The 22,485-nt window shown below is 47.0% G+C and overlaps 1 protein-coding gene across 6 annotated transcripts in view; it reads right to left on the bottom strand.

The window, feature by feature from the left end:
- Window positions 1-4,530: 4,530 nt before the first annotated feature.
- The window catches only part of atg16l1 (ATG16 autophagy related 16-like 1), a 31,993-nt gene continuing 14,038 nt past the window's right edge, over window positions 4,531-22,485 (bottom strand). For 3 of the 6 annotated variants that reach the window (XM_080890142.1, XM_080890143.1, XM_080890147.1), the window contains 16 exons: window positions 11,580-11,653; window positions 11,380-11,449; window positions 10,715-10,896; window positions 10,560-10,637; window positions 10,351-10,437; window positions 10,213-10,272; window positions 8,470-8,575; window positions 8,279-8,384; window positions 8,090-8,160; window positions 7,944-8,015; window positions 6,998-7,118; window positions 6,823-6,928; window positions 6,576-6,725; window positions 5,722-5,769; window positions 5,540-5,641; window positions 4,531-5,455 (listed from right to left, as the gene is read on the bottom strand). In XM_080890142.1, the coding sequence (XP_080746268.1) occupies window positions 5,362-5,455; window positions 5,540-5,641; window positions 5,722-5,769; window positions 6,576-6,725; window positions 6,823-6,928; window positions 6,998-7,118; window positions 7,944-8,015; window positions 8,090-8,160; window positions 8,279-8,384; window positions 8,470-8,575; window positions 10,213-10,272; window positions 10,351-10,437; window positions 10,560-10,637; window positions 10,715-10,896; window positions 11,380-11,449; window positions 11,580-11,653 (1,527 nt within the window). In that variant the 3' untranslated portion in view covers window positions 4,531-5,361. The remainder of the gene's footprint in view (window positions 5,456-5,539; window positions 5,642-5,721; window positions 5,770-6,575; window positions 6,726-6,822; window positions 6,929-6,997; window positions 7,119-7,943; window positions 8,016-8,089; window positions 8,161-8,278; window positions 8,385-8,469; window positions 8,576-10,212; window positions 10,273-10,350; window positions 10,438-10,559; window positions 10,638-10,714; window positions 10,897-11,379; window positions 11,450-11,579; window positions 11,654-22,485) is intronic. The other 3 variants (XM_080890144.1, XM_080890145.1, XM_080890146.1) reach the window with 3 other exon arrangements.

The following is a 22,485-nucleotide window of genomic DNA, read 5'->3' as shown; positions in this document are numbered from 1 at the left end:
TGGAAGTGATAACAGAGCTGTACGTTTTAATTTGTTTCCAAAACCCCGCAGTCAGGACATGCTGTCATGGGATGACAACCGTGAAATAACTAAACTGAAAACACCAATAAACTAAACAGGCAGACTGGCAAACTGAACAAACAGGCTGTATCCCAAATCAGGGTCTGCAACCTCAAAGGCCGCATTTTAAGGCCGATTACGTCACAGCGACGTGACACAGGCTGTCCTAATTCAAAGGCTGCTCAAAAGCATCCTTCATTTCCCTGAATTTGAAGGATGGGTCTGTGTATGGCCCAACATATCCCAGACTTCATAGCGCGGTGGTGGATGTGGATAATTTGTTCGGGAAAAAAGCGGGGCGCCCGAAGAGTAAACTTTCAAAAGTAAGTACTGAATATTGTGTCATTTATTTATTTGCAAATGTTTAATAATGAAGAACATTAAAACATTACTGTTGGCCACATGTCGGCAAAGTTATGTGACATTAGTGATGTTTGTACTAACTTGGTTTTAAATCCTTTACTTTAAAATATACGCCATTCAATATGTCTGTGAAGGTTCTCAGTCATCCAGGTCATCGTAGTCAAAGGAGCTTGCAAAGAAAAGCGTCTGGACTTCTTTAAGTTGCTTGAAGACGTTTCACCTCTCATCCGAGAAGCTTCTTCAGTTCTAGGGTTAAATGTCTGGGCATTCCTCGCTACACTGTACAGCATACACCACGTTGTTAAGTTTGTGTTTTGGAGTTTTGTCTTTCAGGTGAACCAGTTTTTGTCTGAGTGTGTTGCTGGGAAAGGAAAAGAAAGACAACGGAGGAAATTTCACACCTTGCTTTCAAAAACACTCACTCCTCATTCTGAACCTACACAACTCAGAGAAGAAAACACACCTGAGGACAGTCAGGAGAAATGGGTAAAGAACTTTTCAGACTGGAATCTCACTGAACCTGAAAAGAGTATTAGCCAAAGGACTCATTTCCCCGCAACAGTTGCCCATAGTGGACCTCATCACAGCCACAGAAACCGCCATACGGATTAATAAATTATCACAGACAGAAGCAGAGCAAATCAGGATGAAAGTCTCAGCCACGCTCTCCAGTGCCAAAGTCCCTCCATCCAACCTCACAATACAAGAAAAGAAGGCCGTTGCTTCCCTGAGCAAAGACCACAACTTCACTATATTGCCAGCTGATAAGGGAAGATGCACCGTGGTCCTAAATACTACAGATTACCACACAAAGATCGCTACTCTCCTCAGTGACAACAATACCTACGAAGCCTTAAAAGAAAGCTACAAAAAGAAAGTTATAGCTTGTTTTCAAGACTTTGAAAAGGACAAAATCACCGCCTTTATCCAGGGGATACCATACCCTGCATTTACGGACTTCCTAAAATTGACAAGGAAGGGGTCCAACTCAGGCCCATAGTCAGTAGCATAAACTCAGCCACTTACAACATCTCGAAACACCTTGCTACGGGAACACCCCACACCACATCAAGAACTCCACCGACTTCACCGACAAGGTCCAGAAACTTCCCCTGGATCCAGATGAAACCATGGTGTCCTTTGATGTAGTCTCTCTCTTCACTTGCATACCCACCACGGAGGCCGTGGAGACGGTCAGAAAACGACTACAAGAAGACAGCTCCTTGGAGGACAGGACCAACTTCACACCCGATCAGATCTGCACACTGTTAGACCTCTGCCTCACCACTACATATTTCAAGTACAACGAAGGCTTTTACAGACAAAAACATGGCTGTGCCATGGGCTCCCCCGTGTCACCTATTGTAGCCAACCTTTACATGGAGGAAGTGGAAAGGAAGGCTCTTGGCTCTTTCAAAGGAAGAGTACCCAGCCACTGGTACAGATATGTGGACAACACCTGGGTCAAAATCAAGACACAAGAAGTGGAATCCTTCACTGCGCACATTAACGCTGTGGATAAAAACATCAAGTTCACCAGGGAAGACACAAAGGACGACTGTTTGCCTTTCCTGGACTGCGCCGTGCACATTGAAGAGAACGGCAACCTCAACATCAAAGTTTACCAGAAGCCCACACACACGGACCAGTACCTCCTGTTTGACTCCCATCACCCTCTGGAACACAAACTTGGAGTAATTAGGACCCTACACCACCGGGCAGAACATGTTCCCTCTAAGCCTGAAGGGAAAAAGAAGGAACACACACATGTAAAGGAAGCACTCAAAACGTGCGGCTATCCTAAATGGGCGTTCTTAAAGTCAGCAAAGAGGCACAGAAAAGAAGACCAGACACCAGCGAGGGAGGATAAGAAGGACAGACGCAACAACATTGTCATCCCCTATGTAGCCGGTGTACCAGAGAAACTCAGGAGAGTTTTCTCCAAGCACGACATCCTGGTGCATTTCAGACCCAGCAACACACTCAGACAGAAACTGGTTCACCCGAAAGACAAAACTCCAAAACACAAACTCAACAACGTGGTGTATGCTGTACAGTGCAGCGAGGAATGCCCAGACCTCTACATCGGAGAGACCAAACAGCCACTTCACAAGCGCATGGCACAACATAGAAGAGCCACCTCCACAGGACAAGACTCAGCTGTCCATCTGCATCTAAAGGTCAAAGGTCACTCTTTGAGGATGCCAATGTTCACATGTTGGACAGAGAGGACAGATGGTTTGAAAGAGGAGTGAAAGAAGCATCTATGTCCACTGTGAGCGACCATCTTTGAACAGAGGCGGTGGTTTACAACACCAACTCTCTGCCATCTATAATCCAGTTTTGAGATCCTTCCCAGACGCCTTAACGCCCACTCACATCCTGGGCCATCTGACCTCAGGAATTCGCATGATAAGGTGGGGCCAGGTTTCACAATGAGCACACCTGAAACCCTGGCTGATTGTGACCCACACCCAGTTTCACACCTTGGCTCAGGCAATTAGAGGATCATCAGGGGGTCCTTTTGTCCCTCTGTGGGGGGAAACTCCCACTGGGTTTAAATCTGGGACCCTCCACCATTTGACCTTAGAACTGAAGAAGCTTCTCGGATGAGAGGTGAAACGTCTTCAAGCAACTTAAAGAAGTCCAGACGCTTTTCTTTGCAAGCTCCTTTGACAGTGGTGAAACTAGTTTCATATGGTGTAACAGCACCGAAGACACATTTCCTGTCTTCACTGTTTCCATGTGAGACAAAGACATGAGACAGAAAAATGTCACTTTATCCTCTGATAACTTACGATCTTTATAAAACTCACCTCCTGTGTTGGCCCTTTCTTCTCTTTCTCAGCTGGACTCGAACCCTGACGGCAGAGAAAAAAAAGACATCGACCCACACACAGCCGTGTTTGTCTGATCGCTTATTGCATGGACGCAGTCATATATGGCTGCATGTGCTTAATTTTTAATTAATCCAGCCTCAGATAATACATGAATGTGTCACAGAGGATCAAGTCCTATAGACTGCTAAACATTTAAACAACTTCCTGTTCACACTTCCTCCTGGTCAGCCACTTTCTTTGTAATGGTTCAAATTAAACCTGACGTACTGCATTATGTTGTTAGGATGCTGCTGACATCACAGCATGCAGTTTGCACAAATGTAACGTCCACATACATGATCAAATGTCAGCCAGTCAGGAGTGCAAACGCTGCAGATATTTTAGAGGCTATTGATGAAGCAGCGAACACCACGGGTATCAGAGAAGAGAGAAAACAGGAACAGCTGGGAGACTGAAACAGGATACCCCACATCATAACAACCCACTGTGTGGCACACATATTAGAGCTGGCCGAATCTTTTTGCCCTGACACGATGATTCATTTCTGGATGTTTTCTGGAAAAGGTTCAAGACACCTGGATCATAAAATCCCGACAAGAACAAAGAGCAGTGAAATGGAGGCCGCGAAAACGCTGATGAAGGAGATGCTGCGGCCTCAACGTCGAGTGGCATTTTCTCCTCCGTGACGTCAGCGGAAATGTCAGATTCTCATGTTCTACACAGTTCATAGAAATTTCTGTTCAATTACAACCAAATATTTGAGTTGATGATGATTATAATTTTATACAGTTGTTGTCATTTCATGCAGATTGCAGGGTTAATTGATTAGTGTAAATTGCCCATAGGTGAGAATGGTTGTCTGTCTCTACATGTTAGCCCTGACAGACTGGTGACCTGACCAGGGTGGACCCCGCCTCTCGCCCTATAACAGCTGGATAGGCTCCAGCGCCCCCCGCGACCCTGAAAAGGACAAGTGGAAGCAAACGGATGGATGTTGTAATTTCTGTTTTAACAATTTTTTGATTGATGTTTTGTTTGCTTTACAATATTATACAATAAAAATAATCTCTACCAAAAACTGAAGCATGCCCACCCGAAGGGCAACCAGGGAATTTTGCGAGCCCTGCTTCCAGCAGGAATGTTTGGCTCCTTAATGTGAAGAACACAGGAAACATCGAGACGTAAAACGAGACGACCTGGGCTCAAGAACAAGAACAGCTCGCCACCGCTATGAGGCGCTCAGAGAGCGAGCGGCGTGGAAGAACTCTCGTGTGTCAGAGGATTTATTCATCAGGATTTTTACAGGACATTTACAATCATCAGGTTACACAATCTGTCCGTGCTCGCAGCGAGGTTAGTGCAGTATGTAACACACCTGTGAATCAAACACACAAACCCACACAGGTGTGCTCTGACACAGTTTAATGTGAAGGTCCACTTCCTGTTTGTGGAAAAACATCACTGATGGCAGTTCACTTTACGGTCCAAACGGCCTCATTTCCACTCCGCCCCCTCTGATGACGGAACTGAGGCTCGTGCTGACCACCTGTTGAGGCTCGGGCAGGCGCCGCATTCATAACACGTGATGTGCGACACGCTGTCCTGCTGATGATGTCACAGCGACACCCACAGCAAGGACGCGGTTCTGTCTGCAGTGGAAAACGAACAACAGGAAGTCAGCAGTACCTGGAGCGAGCGAAGCGGCGAGGTAGAAATGAGGCATTGCCGAGTGCAGACAGGAACAAACCACACGACAGTTTCTTTAATCTCTGATTAGTCGGTGCACGCACTTCCTGTTTCCTGAGGCGTCCTGTGGAGTGAGGATGAGGAGAGGAAGTGTCAACAGTGAAATGTCTCTGCGTTTCCAACGTGTCACCTGACATCCGACGGCTGTCCTCGCATCAGCAGCTGCGGCGCCGCATGTGGCTCCGCCTCCTCCCGGTCATTAAAATGATGCTGAACATTAAAAGCTGCAGAAACAGAACACGGCAGCTCGTCTCCACAGTCTCAGTGAATCCTCTTCATCTTCACCACGATGAAGATGGCAGAGGGGCCGCCACTGGCTGCCTACAGCCTGACTCCGCCTCCTCGGGCCCGGTCACATGTCTGACCACAAGATGGCGCGACTGCCTTTCTCCACGCTTGCCACGTATGCTCCTGAAGGCGACCAGGACACCGAGTTGATGGCTGAGCTGCAACAGCAGTAGCAAGGAGAGGTCAAAGGTCAACAGTGCGGCATAAGCCGCTGGCGTGTGGATAAACCTGAACGATCTTACCTGTGGTTCCGGTCTAGAGTTCGGTCCACTTTCCCCGTCAGCACATTCCAGATGTACAGAGCGCCGTCAGCTGATCCGCCGGCCACGTAGCTCCCGTCAGGACTGAAAGAACGAGACACACTGAGCGTGCTCAGATCTCTCTCTCACTCACCACACACACACAAGTAATGAGAGGAACCCACCTGAATGTCACTCTGGTCCAATCAGCGCCACACTTGAAACCCTGCGCACTGAACACAAACACACAGTGAGTCGGCCGAGGTCACCTGACCATCACATCGCAAACAGAATGAGTCAGTCACATGACCACAGCGGAGCACAGGAAGTGGATCTGCCTGTGACGTCAACAGTGACTCAGTGTCACTACGGCAACAAAAGTATCCTGGGTACTTTACTTGTCTGACGTACGACCGTCAGTCAGTTTGACTATTTTTATATGTTACACACACAAAAGAGCCGCTTTGTTGTTTCAGCCGTTTTGTCTCGTGAACTCTTAGCTTGATGTTCTTTTTGTTCGTTAAAGGTCGGCGCCGACCACCTCGTGTGCAGTTGATCGTTAAAAACACTGAGTTCATGTTTTACACTTGATTTATAAACCGTATTTTTAGTTATACTATGATGCAACCAACATTCCTCTTTAAACTGCATGTATTATAGTAGCAACAGCAACCACTCCATGTGCACTATCACTGACCCCCCTGCACCTGCTCCTCAGATGGCATGTATGCGTGTGTGTAACTTGTACATATCTTTCTTGTGTAAATGTAACTTTCTCTGTGTCATTGAGTAGATAATATTTCACACACATGGGGAGATGCCAAACTGCCTTTCACTGTTCTTGTAACAAAGAGCTATTCTTCTTCTTCTTCTTCTTCTTCTTGTTTTTGGAGGTTATTTAAATATAAGGTGATATTTCCTCACAGCCCTACTGACTGCCTGCCAACTCAGGTGAGATGGACTCGCCATGTTTCTGCTTCCCACCTGCACGGCTGCCTTCAAACTTCGACCGCTTTGTGTTACACTGGGCCCGCCTCACCTGAGCGTCTGCTTCACGGCGTTGGTGCGCAGGTCGACGATCTTCACCAGGTCGTCTCTGGAGCAGGTGAGCAGCTCGGTGCGATCGTGGTTCAGATCCAGAGACGTCACTCTGCCGAACAGCTCCAGCTCCCGCACGATGCTCTCCGCCCTGATCTCACACACACACGCAGACCGAGCGTGTCATCACCGTGACACAGAGCAATGGCAGAGATGCTGAGTGATGACAGCGTTCGTGCGCCGCTCACCTGATGTCCCAGAAGCGAACCTTCTTGTCAAAATGTCCGCTCATGACGCACTGCTCGGTGCACACGATGTCGTTGCAGCTGGAGCCCGCGAACACCGTCTTCATACCTGCACAGGTGAGCGACAGTTAGCTTGGGTGAGGACTCACTGAGACCGAGCGAGCGTGCACTCACGTACAGACTTTGCTGCGAAGGTCCCACAGTTTGAGCGTGCGGTCGTAGCTCCCAGAGACGATGCGAGCGTTGTCCAACAGGAAGCGAGCGGAGAGGACTTTCCCGCTGTGACCCGTCAGCGTGTGCTGCCGGACGGACAGAAAGACACAGGTAAGCGCAGGTAAACACACACACAGGTCATCGGCAGGTGACGTCTGCCACTTCCTGTCAGTACGAGAAACCCCGGCGACATGCAGCTGACCATGTCACCGTGGGGACGTCACCTGATTCAGACAGGTGACATTAGATGGACAACAGTTTTCTGGCCTCAGAACAGGTGTGAGATCACTGCTCAGACCCCACCCCTCGGCCTGATGCTCCATGCTGATTGGTTTTGTTGGATGACATCATCACAGAGAAGCTGTAGGAGCTCTGTACAGACCTCGCAGTGATGTCACATCCTGTGTGTCAGCAGCTGCCGAGACCATCGCCGCACCACTAGAGCACGATGGCAGCAGAGAGCCGGGCTGCTGGGAGCCAAAATGGTGGCCGCGAGGGGGAAGAGCTGAGCTTCAGACCTTTTACATGACATCACTGACCAGGAAACTGAGCCGCCACTTCCTGCTGGGCTCAGTTGTCGGACAAGAACGCGTGGTTTAGCTCAGCGCACGCAGACAGGGGCAGCTGACCACCAGGGGGCAGCGCTTACTTAGAAATATTTTCCTGATTTTGTGAAAAAAATCTGTTGAATAAACTGCAGAAAAATGTGTTTCAAACACAAACAGGTGCAGAAACACGGCGCCGGCTGCTCTGAGGCAACGTGGAACCTTTCTGCTCCGTGCGGGCTGTTCGTCCTACTGCAGCCGCCGTAGCCAAGGTTACTCGAACAGCTCAGCTGACTAATCTGCTGACACGGTTGGATTTACGGCGAGCGTGTGTGACGCAGCTGTGTGACAGCTGGACGCGCTCACCCTCAGTCTGTAGTCATCCACGGTCCAAATCCGGCTGGCGAAGTCGTTGGAGGCGGCGAGCAGGTAGGAGCCCTGAAACACAGGAAAGCAGGTCAGTCTGAACAGGAAGTAACGCTGCAGTATCCTTCCGCCGCGCGTACACTCACAGCACTGTCGAACTCGATGCTGGTGATTCCCGCGTTGCTGCCGGTCAGAGCTCCTTTGGGCTCACAGTGACCTGAACGCAATCACAGGAAGTGATTTAGTCACGTGACCTGCTGCAGCTCCAGGGTTATTCAATCAAACATCCTTGTGCAAGCAAAACAACTTCCTGTTTAAACCCCGCCTCCACTCACCTGCCACCACCTCCCACAGCTTCACCCTGCGGTCCATCCCTCCAGTTGCTAGGAGACGGGAGCCAGGGCTGAACCTCACAGCATTCACCTCGCCGTCGTGGGCTTCCTGAACGCTCAGAGAGAGAGAGAGCGCAGACTGAGAGACGGCCGTGCAAGTCATCTCGACGATGACGAAGAGTGACGGTACTTACGAAGACGTGCAGCGCCGTGGTTGGCACGCGGACCTCAGCGCAGACGCCTGACGGGGCCTCGCTGCTCTCCGGTGAAGTGCTGAAAGAGTTGGCGCTCCGACGCCTGCTGAGGACGAACAAACGGTCACCTTTCATTTATCGACAAGTGACAACGACGGTCACCTGGAGGCGCCGTGTGCAAGCTAGACGCTCCAATACAGAGGAGCCCCCACACACATGCGGCCACACACACAAACATGAGATAATAATGGACAGTCAGTATGGTCCCAGACCAAACAGATCAACATGGCATTAATGGTTCTTATTGAAAAGATCACTAATAAAACAGATCAAAGACACAGTCGGTGTTTTCATTGACCTAAAAAAAGCTTTTGACACAATCAATCATGAAATATTACTTGATGAACTGGAGCACTACGGCATTAGAGGAGTGGTGCTCGAGTGGGTCAGGAGTTATTTGAGAGACAGGCAACAATTTGTGAAGCTTGGTGAATATCAGAGTGCCTGGACATTGTGGAGTTCCACAGGGGTCAGCATTGGGACCAAAGCTGTTTATCCTGTGCATCAATGATATATGTAAAACATCTGATATATTACAGTTTATTTTATTTGCAGATGATACAACTATTTTTGTGCTGGAGAGAATTCACAGCAGCTTTTGGAAATTGTCACACAAGAAATGATTAAACTGAAAACATGGTTTGACAGAAACAAGTTTTCACTAAATTTGAATAAAACTACATTTATGTTGTTTGGAAATTGATAAATAACGTTGAAGTACGTTTCTCATACAGAATTTCTGGGTGTGATAATAGACAACAAAATGTGCTGGAAACCTCACATAAAGCTACACTGTCCAGAAGCATCTCTGTTCTGAGTAAAGCTAAACATTTTGTGCCTTCCACCCCGGGTACTTTACTGTTCACTTACACTGCCATATTTGGAATACTGTGTGGAAATACACACAAAACTTCACTTCAACCTTTATGTAAAAAGAAAAAAGCAATCAGGATGATTACTGAAGCAGGATTTAGAGAGCACACTAACATCATGTTCTTGAAATTAAAGATTTTGAAGTTAATGGATCTTATAAACATAAAACTGCAAAAATGATGTGCAAAGCCAGATACAATATGTTACCAGGAAATGAACAGAGGATGTTTTTGACAGAGAAGGGGACTATGAATCGAAGGGAAAACTAAACCTGAAGACAAAGGTGTTAAAACCTTTTGTGTTAGCATCTGTGGGGTAAAACTGTGGAACAGTTTTCCTGTGGACCTACAGCAATGTTCAAGCCTTGGTCGGTTTATAAAGATGTTTCGAAAAGTGTTTTTGGAAGAAACTGATGAAGTTGATCAGCCATTGTACTTTAATTAAACTGTAGCTATCACTGTAGCTATGTTAACACACGTCCTTCATTCCTTGTTTAGTGTGTGGGGTAAGTGATGACAGGAATCAGGCTAACAGTGAACAGTGGGGTTCAACACTGGGGTAGGGACTAATAACTATGTTATACTTCTTCCTACTCCATTTCAGACTTAAAAATTGTCATTTCATGTCATTTAGACTGTTTTTTATTTGTTTTATTTATTTGTCTGAGCACATGCGTGTGTGTATTTACAGATATATTCCTATTTATACACGTAAATGCAAGTATGTGCACTTGTATATATTGTTTTTTTTTGTGTATGTCTGAAATAAAGATACAATAACACGCACACACACAGACGCACACACACATACCCAAACATGAGGGAGATGGAGTCAAGCAGCCCCCCGGGAGGCTGCTGGGAGATCTTCTTACTGCGGGCAGAGACACATCGTCACACACATGCTGAACCTCCGTAGAGGTCAATGGTCAGCGGGCACGTGCGGCCTCACCTGGGAGTCCTGCTAAGCGGCCGGCTCGGCGACGTCTCTCCCCCCGCCTTCCCGGCGTCCTCAGTCAGCACCTCAATGTCGTCGTCCCTGCGGAGAAGCAGAGCAACGTGAGCAGGCGTGAGAGGAAATCCTGTCACTGTTGTTCCTTTATTTATTCCCGTCTGCTGTAACCATGGGAATTTCTCTGGGACATCTCATCTGATACAAACTCAGACACGCACGCCTCAATGGGCAGCGGTTCCTTGGCAGCGTCAGCAAGCTCCTTCTGCAGTTTGGCCTGCCGCCGTCTGAAACACACACACAGATGAAAATGACCTGAAGTCGCAGCAGCAGACCTCCTCCCGCCTCCAGCCGCCCTGCCTACCTGCTGTCCTTCTCGTTCTCGGCGTTGAGCCGGTTGGCCTCCTGAGCCTTCTCGGCCATCCAGCGTGACACCAGCTCCTGGTTGTCCTCGGTGGTCTTCCTCAGCTTCTCCTCCAGGGCGGAGAAGGTGATCTGCAGGGCGTCGTACTCGTCCTTCAGCGTCTGGTTCGCCCTCTCCAGGTCCTGTGAAACATGAAGTTACGTTAACCTCACTGCTCTGACGGGTGACGCTCGCACGTTCTGGGCAACGAAGGTCTCAGCTTGAAAACTTGAGATCAGCTCCCTGCTCCTCCTCCTCAGCCCGACGCTCCGTGCTGAGATTCTGTTGGATGACATCATCACAGAGAGGCTGTAGGAGCTCTGTACAGGCCCCGGTGTGATGTCGCATCCTGTGTGTCAGCAGCTGCCGGTACCACCGCTGCATCACTGGAGCACGATGGGAGCAGAAAGCAGGGCTGCTGGGAGCCAAAGGGCAGCAGGAGGGGATTGTGGGTAATCAGACCTTTTACTGCTCATCACTGACCTTCATCATCTTACTCGGTTTACAGATGAAAACAATGACAACAGTTATTGGTCAGTATAATAGAACTGGTCACAGGTGGGAGGGAGTGACTCCACCTGTCCGTCACAGCTACACCACAGGTGAGCCACGTGAGGCGGTCCTACCTGCAAGCAGCTCCTGAGCTCACGGCAGTCGCCCTCCAGGCTGGAGATCTGCTGCTGGTACTCAAGCATCCTGCAGGGGGCAGCACAAAGGCAGGGTCTGCGTTACTGCGTGTGTGTGTGTGTGTGTGTGTGTGTGTGTGTGTGTGTGTGTGTGTGTGTGTGTGTGTGTGTGTGTGTGTGTTACTGTGCGTGTGTCTGACTTGGCCTCGTTGTTCTGGATCTCTCGGTCCTTCTGTTGGATCTGGTTGTTCAGTTCGATCACGCTCTGGGCCAGCTGATGACAAAAACAGGAAAATAACCAATCAGCTGTTTACAGGACTGTCACATGACCAAGTCAGAGGAAACAACATACACACAAACACAAAGACCCTTTTGTACCTACTCGGATCGACTTGGCGCAGTTTTCAATTCAATCTTTTTTTTTTATTTTTTAAATACAGCGTCACAACAACAGTCGCCTCGGGGCGCTTCACATTGTCAGGTAGACCCTACACCATTAAATAATTAATTAAATGTTGCAATCATTAATTAAATAAATATTTATGACATGTTTAATTAATTATTTAATGATGCATTTATTTAATTCATTTTGGCGCTTTTGTCCCCTTCAGCTATCACCATGAATTTATTTTATCTGTCAGCCTCACCATTAAACTAAGGGGGCGGGGTTAACACTGCCACTGCAGCTTCTCTAACATCTAATTGGTTGCCGTGCAAAGTAAGTCAAGACAGGTCGATCCTAGATAATCGATTGGATGTGTGGACTTGGGGCAGCCAGGTATCCCAGAATGCATTTCAAATCACAGGCAGCAATGGTGGTGGTGTAAAGTTTTAAAATATCCCGTTTTTCTGTCACCAGCTACACTTTTTTACAGTGTTTCAGCCGCGAATGTCGTGGTGTAATCTTCACGTCTGGTCAGGTTGTCAACATACAACATGTTTGTGCTCAGATGTTGTCAGAGATGTCACTCGCTCCGCTAACAGTCAGCTGACAGAGTGCACCGAGCTCACAGCCCCGGTGTTTCATCTTAACTGTTTTTCTTTTTTTACGTTAACCGGTTTGTTTACATATTCCACTCTCCGTGTTCCACATGTTGCATTCGCAGATTCTCATTTTCACTGAACGATCGTCTCTTTCCGCCTGGTCTTGTGTCTCTGTGCTTCTGTAGCATAAAGAACGAGCTGACATTTTTCTCACGAAACCAGCGATCAGCTCAACAGACCCTCAAGTTTACCTGCATACCTGCTCACCTGCCAGCTGTTTAACACCTGCCGCTATTTCAAGAAACACCATAGCTGTGTCCCAAAAGGTAGGCTGCATCCTTTGTGGCCCAACATATCCCAGAATTCATAGCGCGGCCCAGCCAATTCCGGTTTCCAACAATGGCGGCAGCTAGTTAGTTCTAATATTACTCTTATGAATCTTTCTGGGTCACAAAATAAAGTTTTAACACATTTTCAGGCGAGAAAATAGCTGTGTAAACTTCAAATATCTGCTCGGTTTATCAAGATATCGCATATTTGCAAAAGTGCTTCGACGTTTTCGGAGACGTCTGCTACCCTTCCAGATCCCTCAGGTCATCTGGATCCGGTCTTTTATCAGTTCCCAGAGTCAGAACCAGACACGGAGAAGCTGCATTCAGCTTTTATGCTCCTTATATCTGGAACAAACTCCCAGAAAGCCTCAGATCAGCTGAAACACTCAGTTTATTTAAATCCAGGTTGAAGACTCACCTGTTCTCAGCTGCATTTGAATAAAGCACCAAATCCACACTGTTTTACTTTTAAGCTTAAACTTCAAAACTTACATTTTAACTACTGATTTTATCTATTGTTCTGATTTTATCCGTTTTGATTTTATATACTGTTTTTTTTTGTTTGTTTGTTAATTCACTTGTATTTTTATTTTTTTATTCCTATTTATTCTATTTATCCCCTTTGTATACTTTATTTATATTTGTCTCTGTGTATATATATATATATATATATATATATATAACAATTCTGTAACTGTAACTTCGGTCGTTGCTGTGCTTTTTTTGGAAGTCGAATTTCCCAGAGGAACCCACCCGAGGGATTAATAAAGTTCTATCTTATCTTATCTTAATTAGTTTGTTTGTTTGCTTGCTTGCTTGTTTTAATCAATTTGAAATCATGCTTTTTGTCTGTTTTTGTTTCTAATGTCTCTGTAAAGCACTTTGAATCACCTTGTTGTTGAATTGTGCTATACAAATAAACTTGCCTTGCCTTGCCTTACCCACCAGCTCGATAGCTGAAGGGAGCTCGGGGGTCACTGGAGCCGCCGAGAACCCCACAACTCCCGGCACATCATTTTCAGATCACCGCCGTCTTTCGCTACTCAGGTTAAACGTGATATATAAGTCACTTAGACAACCTAAAAATGTTATTGTTGGGCTTTTTTCACTGTTTGATTTGTTCATGAGTAAATCGGTTAGGTTGAGATCAAAGTTATTAGATTAGATAAAATAAAACTTTATTAATCCATTGGGTGGTTTTCACACAGCTGAATAAATGTCAAACAGAAAACTGATTAAACAGAAGTGTGAGATGGTCGAGAGTTTACGCCAGTGTCCTGTTATATTTAGATAGCAAGGAGCAGACGGCCGAGTTCATTAAACTACACCCACACAGCGGTGACACAGATCTGAAGGCTAGACCGTCCAATTTCACAGCTTCGCACTTCCGGCCTTCTCGGTCTCTGAAGGACCCGGCCCATGTAGACCACGAAGGCTGGGTCCCCCGAAGGATGCAGCCTAGGTTTTGGGACACAGCTCACGTTACCTGGTGATAGTCACAGTTTAACTGGGCAGTCGGTGCTCGATATAACGCAATGTCGGCACATAATTCTGCACAAGATAAGTAAGTATAGTTTTTTCCCCGAGCGCCGAGCTGCTGGAGCTCGTTTCCCTACAGAGCACTTTATAGGCGAATGTCACCGGCACACAGCTTTGAAACCTCACCTGAGGTTTAACTCTCAGTGTTAAACACTGGACTTAATTCACTCAGGTTCTGTCTGTTGGGTCACGTTTACTTCGCTGTTTTATTTACAGCTGAGAGAATCTGTTTACTAAACTAAAATAAATGAGGTTGATTTGTGTTTTTTTATGTTTCAATCATGTTATGTTTACCGTTATCTGAGATAGCCAAGTTAACTTCAGTTAACCATTCAGACGGTTCTTTTGCAATGACAAACATACAGTGGGGCAAAAAAGTATTTAGTCAGCCACCGATTGTGCAAGTTCCCCCACCTAAAATGATGACAGAGGTCAGTAATTTGCACCAGAGGTACACTTCAACTGTGAGAGACAGAATGTGAAAAAAAAAATCCATGAATTCACATGGTAGGATTTGTAAAGAATTTATTCGTAAATCAGGGTGGAAAATAAGTATTTGGTCACCTCAAACAAGGAAAATCTCTGGCTCTCACAGACCTGTAACGTCTTCTGTAAGAAGCTTTTCTGTCCCCCACTCGTTACCTGTATGAATGGCACCTGTTTGAACTCATCATCTGTATAAAAGACACCTGTCCACAGCCTCAAACAGTCAGACTCCAAACTCCGCCATGGCCAAGACCAAAGAGCTTTCGAAGGACACCAGGAAAAGTATTGTAGACCTGCACCAGACTGGGAAGAGTGAATCTACAATAGGCAAGCAGCTTGGTGTGAAAAAAAATCAACTGTGGGAGCAATCATCAGAAAATGGAAGACATACAAGACCACTGATAATCTCCCTCGATCTGGGGCTCCACGCAAGATCTCATCCCGTGGGGTCAAAATGATCATGAGAACGGTGAGCAAAGATCCCAGAACCACACGGGGGGACCTGGTGAATGACCTGCAGAGAGCTGGGACCAAAGTAACAAAGGTCACCATCAGTAACACACTACAACGGCAGGGAATCAAATCCCGCAGTGCCAGACGTGTTCCGCTGCTGAAGCCAGTGCATGTCCAGGCCCGTCTGAAGTTTGCCAGAGAGCACATGGATGATACAGCAGAGGATTGGGAGAATGTCATGTGGTCAGATGAAACCAAAGTAGAACTTTTTGGTATAAACTCAACTCGTCGTGTTTGAAGGAAGAAGAATACTGAGTTGCATCCCAAGAACACCATACCTACTGTGAAGCATGGGGGTGGAAACATCATGCTATGGGGCTGTTTTTCTGCCAAGGGGACAGGACGACTGATCCGTGTTAAGGACAGAATGAATGGGGCCATGTATCGTGAGATTTTGAGCCAAAACCTCCTTCCATCAGTGAGAACTTTGAAGATGAAATGAGGCTGGGTCTTCCAACATGACAATGATCCAAAACACACCGCCCGGGCAACAAAGGAGTGGCTCCGTAAGAAGCATTTGAAAGTCCTGGAGTGGCCTAGCCAGTCTCCAGACCTCAACCCCATAGAAAATCTGTGGCGGGAGTTGAAAGTCCGTGTTGCTTGGCGACAGCCCCAAAACATCACTGCTCTCGAGAAGATCTGCATGGAGGAATGGGCCAAAATACCAGCTACTGTGTGTGCAAACCTGGTAAAGACCTATAGTAAACGTTTGACCTCTGTTATTGCCAACAAAGGTTATGTTACAAAGTATTGAGTTGTATTTTTGTTATTGACCAAATACTTATTTTCCACCCTGATTTACAAATAAATTCTTTACAAATCCTACCATGTGGATTCATGGATTTTTTTTTCACATTCTGTCTCTCACAGTTGAAGTGTACCTCTGGTGCAAATTACTGACCTCTGTCATCATTTTAAGTGGGGGAACTTGCACAATCGGTGGCTGACTAAATACTTTTTTGTCCCACTGTAAATACTCATGTCGCTGGTAGGTTTCCGCTGTGCCAGCTGTTTACGTCACAGCTGCTTATGCCGTAACCATGGTAACCACGGACTCTGAGCGGCTGGAATGACGCAGGTCAGACAACAATTTTACATGTATGATCTTAAAACAGGACACGGCCACTATGTCCTGGCCTCATATCAAATGTGAACGCAGGACAGAAAAGAAGAAGGAAGGAGGCGGTGAGACAGCGGTGGCTCAAAGCGAGGAGGAGGTACAACCCGTGTCTGCCGATATCAAATAAAATCGATGAGCTCTCAGCGCTGGTATGGAGTCAGAAGGAATACCAGGAGTGTTTCCCCAAATCATGGATGCACCAGGACATTCCCAACGATAACGCATCCGCAGTGTTGGGAAGGTTACTTTTAAAATGTATTCCATTACAGAATACTATCTATCCATCCATCTTCTTCCGCTTCCCCGGTTCGCGGGGGCAGCAGCCTAAGCAAAGAGGCCCAGACCTGAGAGATGACGAAGCTGTAAAGGTCAAGAAAGTGACAGAAGAAAATCAGTCCCGGTCAACCACCCAAACATCAATAACGGAACCTTATACAGCGCTTCCCCATACCCGCTGAACTCCCGCAAGCACAAAGAAATTACGGAGTCTATCACTTATCACCTGGCTAAAGATATGGCTCCCATCAACACTGCAAAATGAGGGATTTAGGAAAATGATCAACACCCTAGACAAACGCTACACAGTGCCGTCCCGCAACTATTTTTCTATTGTTGCAGTACCTGCTCTATACACGCAGCGTCGAACACGAGACGGAATTACAAGCAGTACATTTTGCAGCAACGACAAAATGTGAGACATTTATTTTTATGTTCATTTACTGTTTTTATGTTCAGTCTCAACTGTTACGAAGTTGATGTGCAGTTAATAAGTGCAATAAATGTTTATATTGGAAAAGAAAATCGTGAGAGAATCGTGATCTCAATTCTAAGCACAAAAATCGTGATTCTTATTTTATGCAAAATTGTGCAGCCCTAACTGTAACCAACATAAATTCCTCTACGGATCAATATAGTATTCTGATTCTGAACTGTCGGAGTAGGTTTGATCATTTCATGTATTAATTTGGTGATTTATTAAATGTACAAATGTTATTCTAATCTGCTGCTGAGTCTCTTACGCTGATGAAAACACAGATAACACAGATCACGAACACCTGTTCAACCAATCACTTTCATTCCACTTTGATCTGTAACAAACTGACGCGTTCATCTCTGTTACAGTGTTGCGTTGCTATATTTTTGTGTTCTTTATGCTGTAGATTTTCACATCTCTGGAATAGTTGGCCGTAATAAGGATGATTTTCTGTAAAATAATATTGATATGACCCGTGAATTATTCATAGATGACAGTTAGATTAGTTTGATGCTGCCGACACTTTCATGTGACCCAGCTGTGAAACGGTTAACTCAGAGAGCTGAAGATATCGTGGAGATGCTGACCTCGCTCCGTGGTGTACAGGGCCGTTTACCCTCATGATTAATATTCACAATAAAAATATGAGGCAAACATCATGAAGTCTGTATGTGTTTCACAGTGTCGAACAACCTTGGTACAGTTAAACCTAACAGTTACCACATGACGGAAACACCAACGTTATCTCTTTTAATAAAGTTTATGCATTTATCTTCCCTACTGCACTTTACGCTAGTGAAACCTGGCGCTCAACAAGTGCAGCTATTCAACACCTGAACGTGCTTCAACAACGTGGCTTGCGGCGAATCCTGAGAATTTCCTACCGGGACCGAATAACAAATGAGGAGGTCCTACGAAGAGCAGGCACCCGCCCATTAACCGATGTTGTTGCAGAAAGACGCTTTCGCTTTGCGGGACATATTTTACGCCTACCCCCTCATCGCCCAGCTAAGATTGCCATGACATGGCGTCCACGAACTGGCAAGCGAAAGCAAGGCCGACCAAAGACCACATGGCGTCGAACATTTATGGACGACCTGAGAACTGTCGACATTGCCTGGGACGAAGCTGAAGCAGTCGCTGCTGACCGACATCGATGGAGATCACTAGCTGCCCGATGCGCCGCTCGGCGTAGGAGGAACTAAGTACTAAGTAAGTATTTATAGGCAGGTCACGCTGACTACTGAACAAAAACACAAAGATCAGATGTTAATCAGATTTTTTTGCTCTCTCTCCTCCTTAAATATGTTTTTTAATGTTAGTTATAATTCAGAATTGGCGACTGAAACACGTAGGACACATACAAACATCAGGAAATAAAATCCCGATAAATATAACCTCAGTAAATGTTAGTTTCAACATGCTGGTTGTTGGTGTGCAGAAACGCCTTCAAAAACAATGGCCACCAGGCCAAAGCAACGGTTTTGACTCGATCAGCGTTAACCCCGCCCCCTGGGTTTGATGGGTGACAGATCAAATGATTTTATGGTGAGACCTGAAGGAGTCAAGTGTGCCAAAATGAATTAATTAAATACAACAATACAATTCTCTCCGTGAATCGCTACCTTATCGTGGTGGAGGGTCTGTGTGTCCCAGACCATGGGAGACCCTACCAGGGCAAAAGCCCCTGGTAGGGTCTCCCATGGCAAATTGGTCCTGGGTGAGGGACCAGACAAGGAGCGATTCAGAAGATCCTTATGAAGAAAACATCGAGGGAACAGTTTACCCTGCCAGGGATAGGGTTACCAGGGCCTCGTCCTGGAGACAGGCCCGGGGAGGGTGCCCGAGGGCGAGCTTCTGGTGGCCGGGCCTTAGTCCATGGGGCCCGGCCAGGCACAACCCGAAAAGGGGACATGGGCCCATCCTCCCGCAGGCCCACTACACGCAGGAGGCGCCATATGGGTCGGGTGCATTGTGTGCTGGGCGGTGGCCAGGAGCGGAGGCCCTGGCGAACTGATCCCCGGCTACCAAGACTGGCAATTGAGACATGGAATGTCACCTCTCTGGTGAGGAAGGAGCCTGAGTTAGTGCGTGAGGTTGAGAGGTACCGGCTAGATATAGTCGGGCTCGCCTCTACGCATGGCTTGGGCTCTGGAACCAGTCTCCTGGAGAGGGGCTGGACTCTGTCTCAGTCTGGAGTTGCCCCTGGTGAGAGGCGGTGGGCTGGGGTGGGTATTCTAATATCCCCTCGGCTTGCTGCCGGTACGTTGGGGTTCTTCCCGGTGGATGAGAGGGTTTGTTCCCTGCGCCTTAGGGTCGGGTAATGGGTCCTGACTGTCATCTGCACTTATGCGCCGAGTGGCAGTTCAGAGTACCCAGCCTTCTTAGAGTCCCTGGGTGGGGTGCTGGAAGGTGCTCCACCTGGAGACTGTTGTCCTGCTGGGAGACTTCAATGCTCATGTGGGTTATGACAGCGAGACCTGGAGGGGCGTGATTGGGAGGAACGGCCTCCCTGATCTGAACCCGAGTGGTGTTTTGTTATTGGACTTCTGTGCAAATCCCAGTTTAGCCATAATGAACACCTTGTTCGAACATAAGAGTGTCCATAAGTGCACGTGGCACCAGGACGCTCTAGGCCGCAGGTCGATGATCGATTTTGTAATCGTATCAGCAGACCTGCGACCATATGTTCTGGACACTCGGGTAAAGAGAGGGGCTGAGCTGTCAACTGATCACCACCTGGTGGTGAGTTGGATCAGGTGGCGGGGGAGAACGCTGGACAGACCTGGTGCACCTAAACGCGTAGTGAGGGTGTGCTGGGAACGTCTAGCAGAGGCCCCAGTCCATGAAATCTTCAACGCACACCTCCGGCAGAGCTTCAACAGCATTCCGAGGGAGACTGGGGACATTGAGTCCGAATGGACCATGTTCAACGTCTCCAATGCTGAAGCTGCTGCATTGAGCTGTGGCCAATGTGCCTGCCGTGGTGGTAATCCCCGAACCAAATGGTGGACACCAGAGGTGAGGGGAGCCACCAGGCTGAAGAAGGAGTCCTATCTGGCTTGGTTAGCCTGTGGGACTCCGGAGGCAGCTGACAGGTATCAACAGCCCAAACGGAATGACGTTGTAGGGCTGTCCTGGTTGACACGCCTCTACAATGTTGCGTGGAGATCAGGAGCAGTACCCCTGGACTGGCAGAACGGGGTGGTGGTCCCTATCTTTAAGAAAGGGGACCGGAGGGTGTGTTCCAACTACAGGGGAATCACACTCCTCAGCCTCCCTGGGAAAGTCTATGCCAGGGTGCTGGAAAGGAGAGAGTTTGTCCGCTAGTCGAACCTCGGATACAGGAGGAACAATGCGGTTTTCGTCCTGGTCGCGGAACACTGGACCAGCTCTTTATCCTCTCAAGGATACTTGAGGGTGCATGGGAGTTTGCCCAACCAGTCTACATGTGTTTTGTGGACTTGGAGAAGGCATTCGACTGTGTCCCTCGGGGTGTCCTGTGGGAGGTGTTGCAGGAGTATGGGGTGTCTGGCCCATTGCTACGGGCCATTCGATCGCTATACAACCGTTGCAAGAGCTTGGTTCGCATTGCCAGCAATAAGTCGGACTCGTTCCCGGTGGGTGATGGGCTCCGCCAGGGCTGCCCTTTGTCTCCGGTTCTGTTCATAATTTTTATGGACAGGATTTCTAGGCGCAGCCAAGTGGCGGAGGGCTTTCACGTCGGTGGCCTCAGAATCTCATCTCTGCATTTCGCGGATGATTTGGTTCTGTTGGCTTCATCGGGTGATGGCCTCCAGCTCGCACTGGAATGGTTCGCAGCAGAGTGTGAAGCAGCAGGACTGACGATCAACAGACCCAGGACACGCTGGAGAGATTATATCTCTCGGCTGGCCTGGGAACGCCTTGGTGTTCCCTCGGATAAGCTGGAGGAGGAGGCTGGGGAGAAGGAGGTCTGGGCTTCTCTGCTTAGGCTGCTGCCCCCGCGACCCGGCCCCGGATAAAGCGGATGAAGATGGATGGATGGATAAATACAACATTAAATCATTAATTAAATGTGTCAATAATATTTATTTAATTAATTTAAAATTTTAATTAATTTTAAATTAATTATTGCCACATTTAATAAATTATTTAATGGTGTATTAAATTAATTCATTATATAGGTCCTGGCTATGGAACGCCAGGACTGCCATAATGAATTAATTAAATACACCATTAAATAATTAATTAAATGTGGCAATAATTAATTAAAATTGGAATTAATTAATTAAATAGTTATGACACATGTAATTAATTAATTATTGACACATTTAATTAATTATTTATGTATTTCACATTTTAATTAATTATTGACACATTTAATTAATTATTGACACATGTAATTAATTATTTAATGATATATTTATTTATTTCATTTTGGCAGTCCTGGCGCCTGGCTCTCATCTTGAAATAATTTTATCTGTCAGCCTCACCCATCAAACTCAGGGGGCGGGGTTAACGCTGCCCATGCAGCTTCTCTAACATTTGATTGGTTGCCGTGCAAAGTAAGTCAAAACAGGTCGATCCTAGATAATCGATTGCTTGTGTAGACTTGGGGCAGTCAGGTATCCCAGAATGCAGATCAAATCACAGGCAGCAATGGTGGTGGTGTAGTTTTAAAATACCCCGTTTTTCTGTCACCAGCTACACTTTTAACAGTGTTTTAGCCGCGAATGTCGCGACGTACGTCTGGTCAGGTTGTCAACATAGAACATGTTTGCAAAAGTGCTCAGATGTTTTCAGAGATTTCACTCGCTCAGCTAACAGTTAGCATGCAGAGTGCACCGAGGGGGTTACGTTAACCGGTTTGTTTACATATTCCACTCTCCGTGTTCCACATGTTGCATTCGCAGATTCTCATTTTCACCGAACGATCGTCTCTTTCTGCCTGGTCTTGTGTCTCTGTGCTTCTGTAACATAAAGAACGAGCTGACATTTTTCTCACGAAACCAGCGATCAGCTCAACAGACCCTCAGTTTACCTGCATGCATCCTCCTCTTCCTCATCTGTCAGCTGTTTAACACCTGCTGCTAATTCAAGAAACACGCCCACGTTACCTGGTGATAGTCACAGTTTAACTGGGCAGCCGGTGCTCGATATAACGCAATGTCAGCGCATTTTTCTGCACAAGATAAGTAAATATAGTGTTTTCCCCGAGCGCAGAGCTGCTGGAGCTTGTTTCCTTACAGAGCACTTTATAGGCGAACAGCTTCATCGGCGGCTGATGTCCAATCACCGGCACACAGCTTTGAAACCTCAGCTGAGTTTTAGCTCTCAGTGGTTAAACGCTGGACTTCATTCACTCAGGTTTTGTCTGTCGGGTCACGTTTACTTCG

Source organism: Rhamphochromis sp. 'chilingali' (genome assembly GCF_963969265.1).
Source record: "Rhamphochromis sp. 'chilingali' genome assembly, chromosome: 8".
NCBI classification, from domain to species: Eukaryota; Metazoa; Chordata; class Actinopteri; order Cichliformes; family Cichlidae; genus Rhamphochromis; species Rhamphochromis sp. 'chilingali'.
This window is presented reverse-complemented; position numbering and strand designations above follow the sequence as displayed.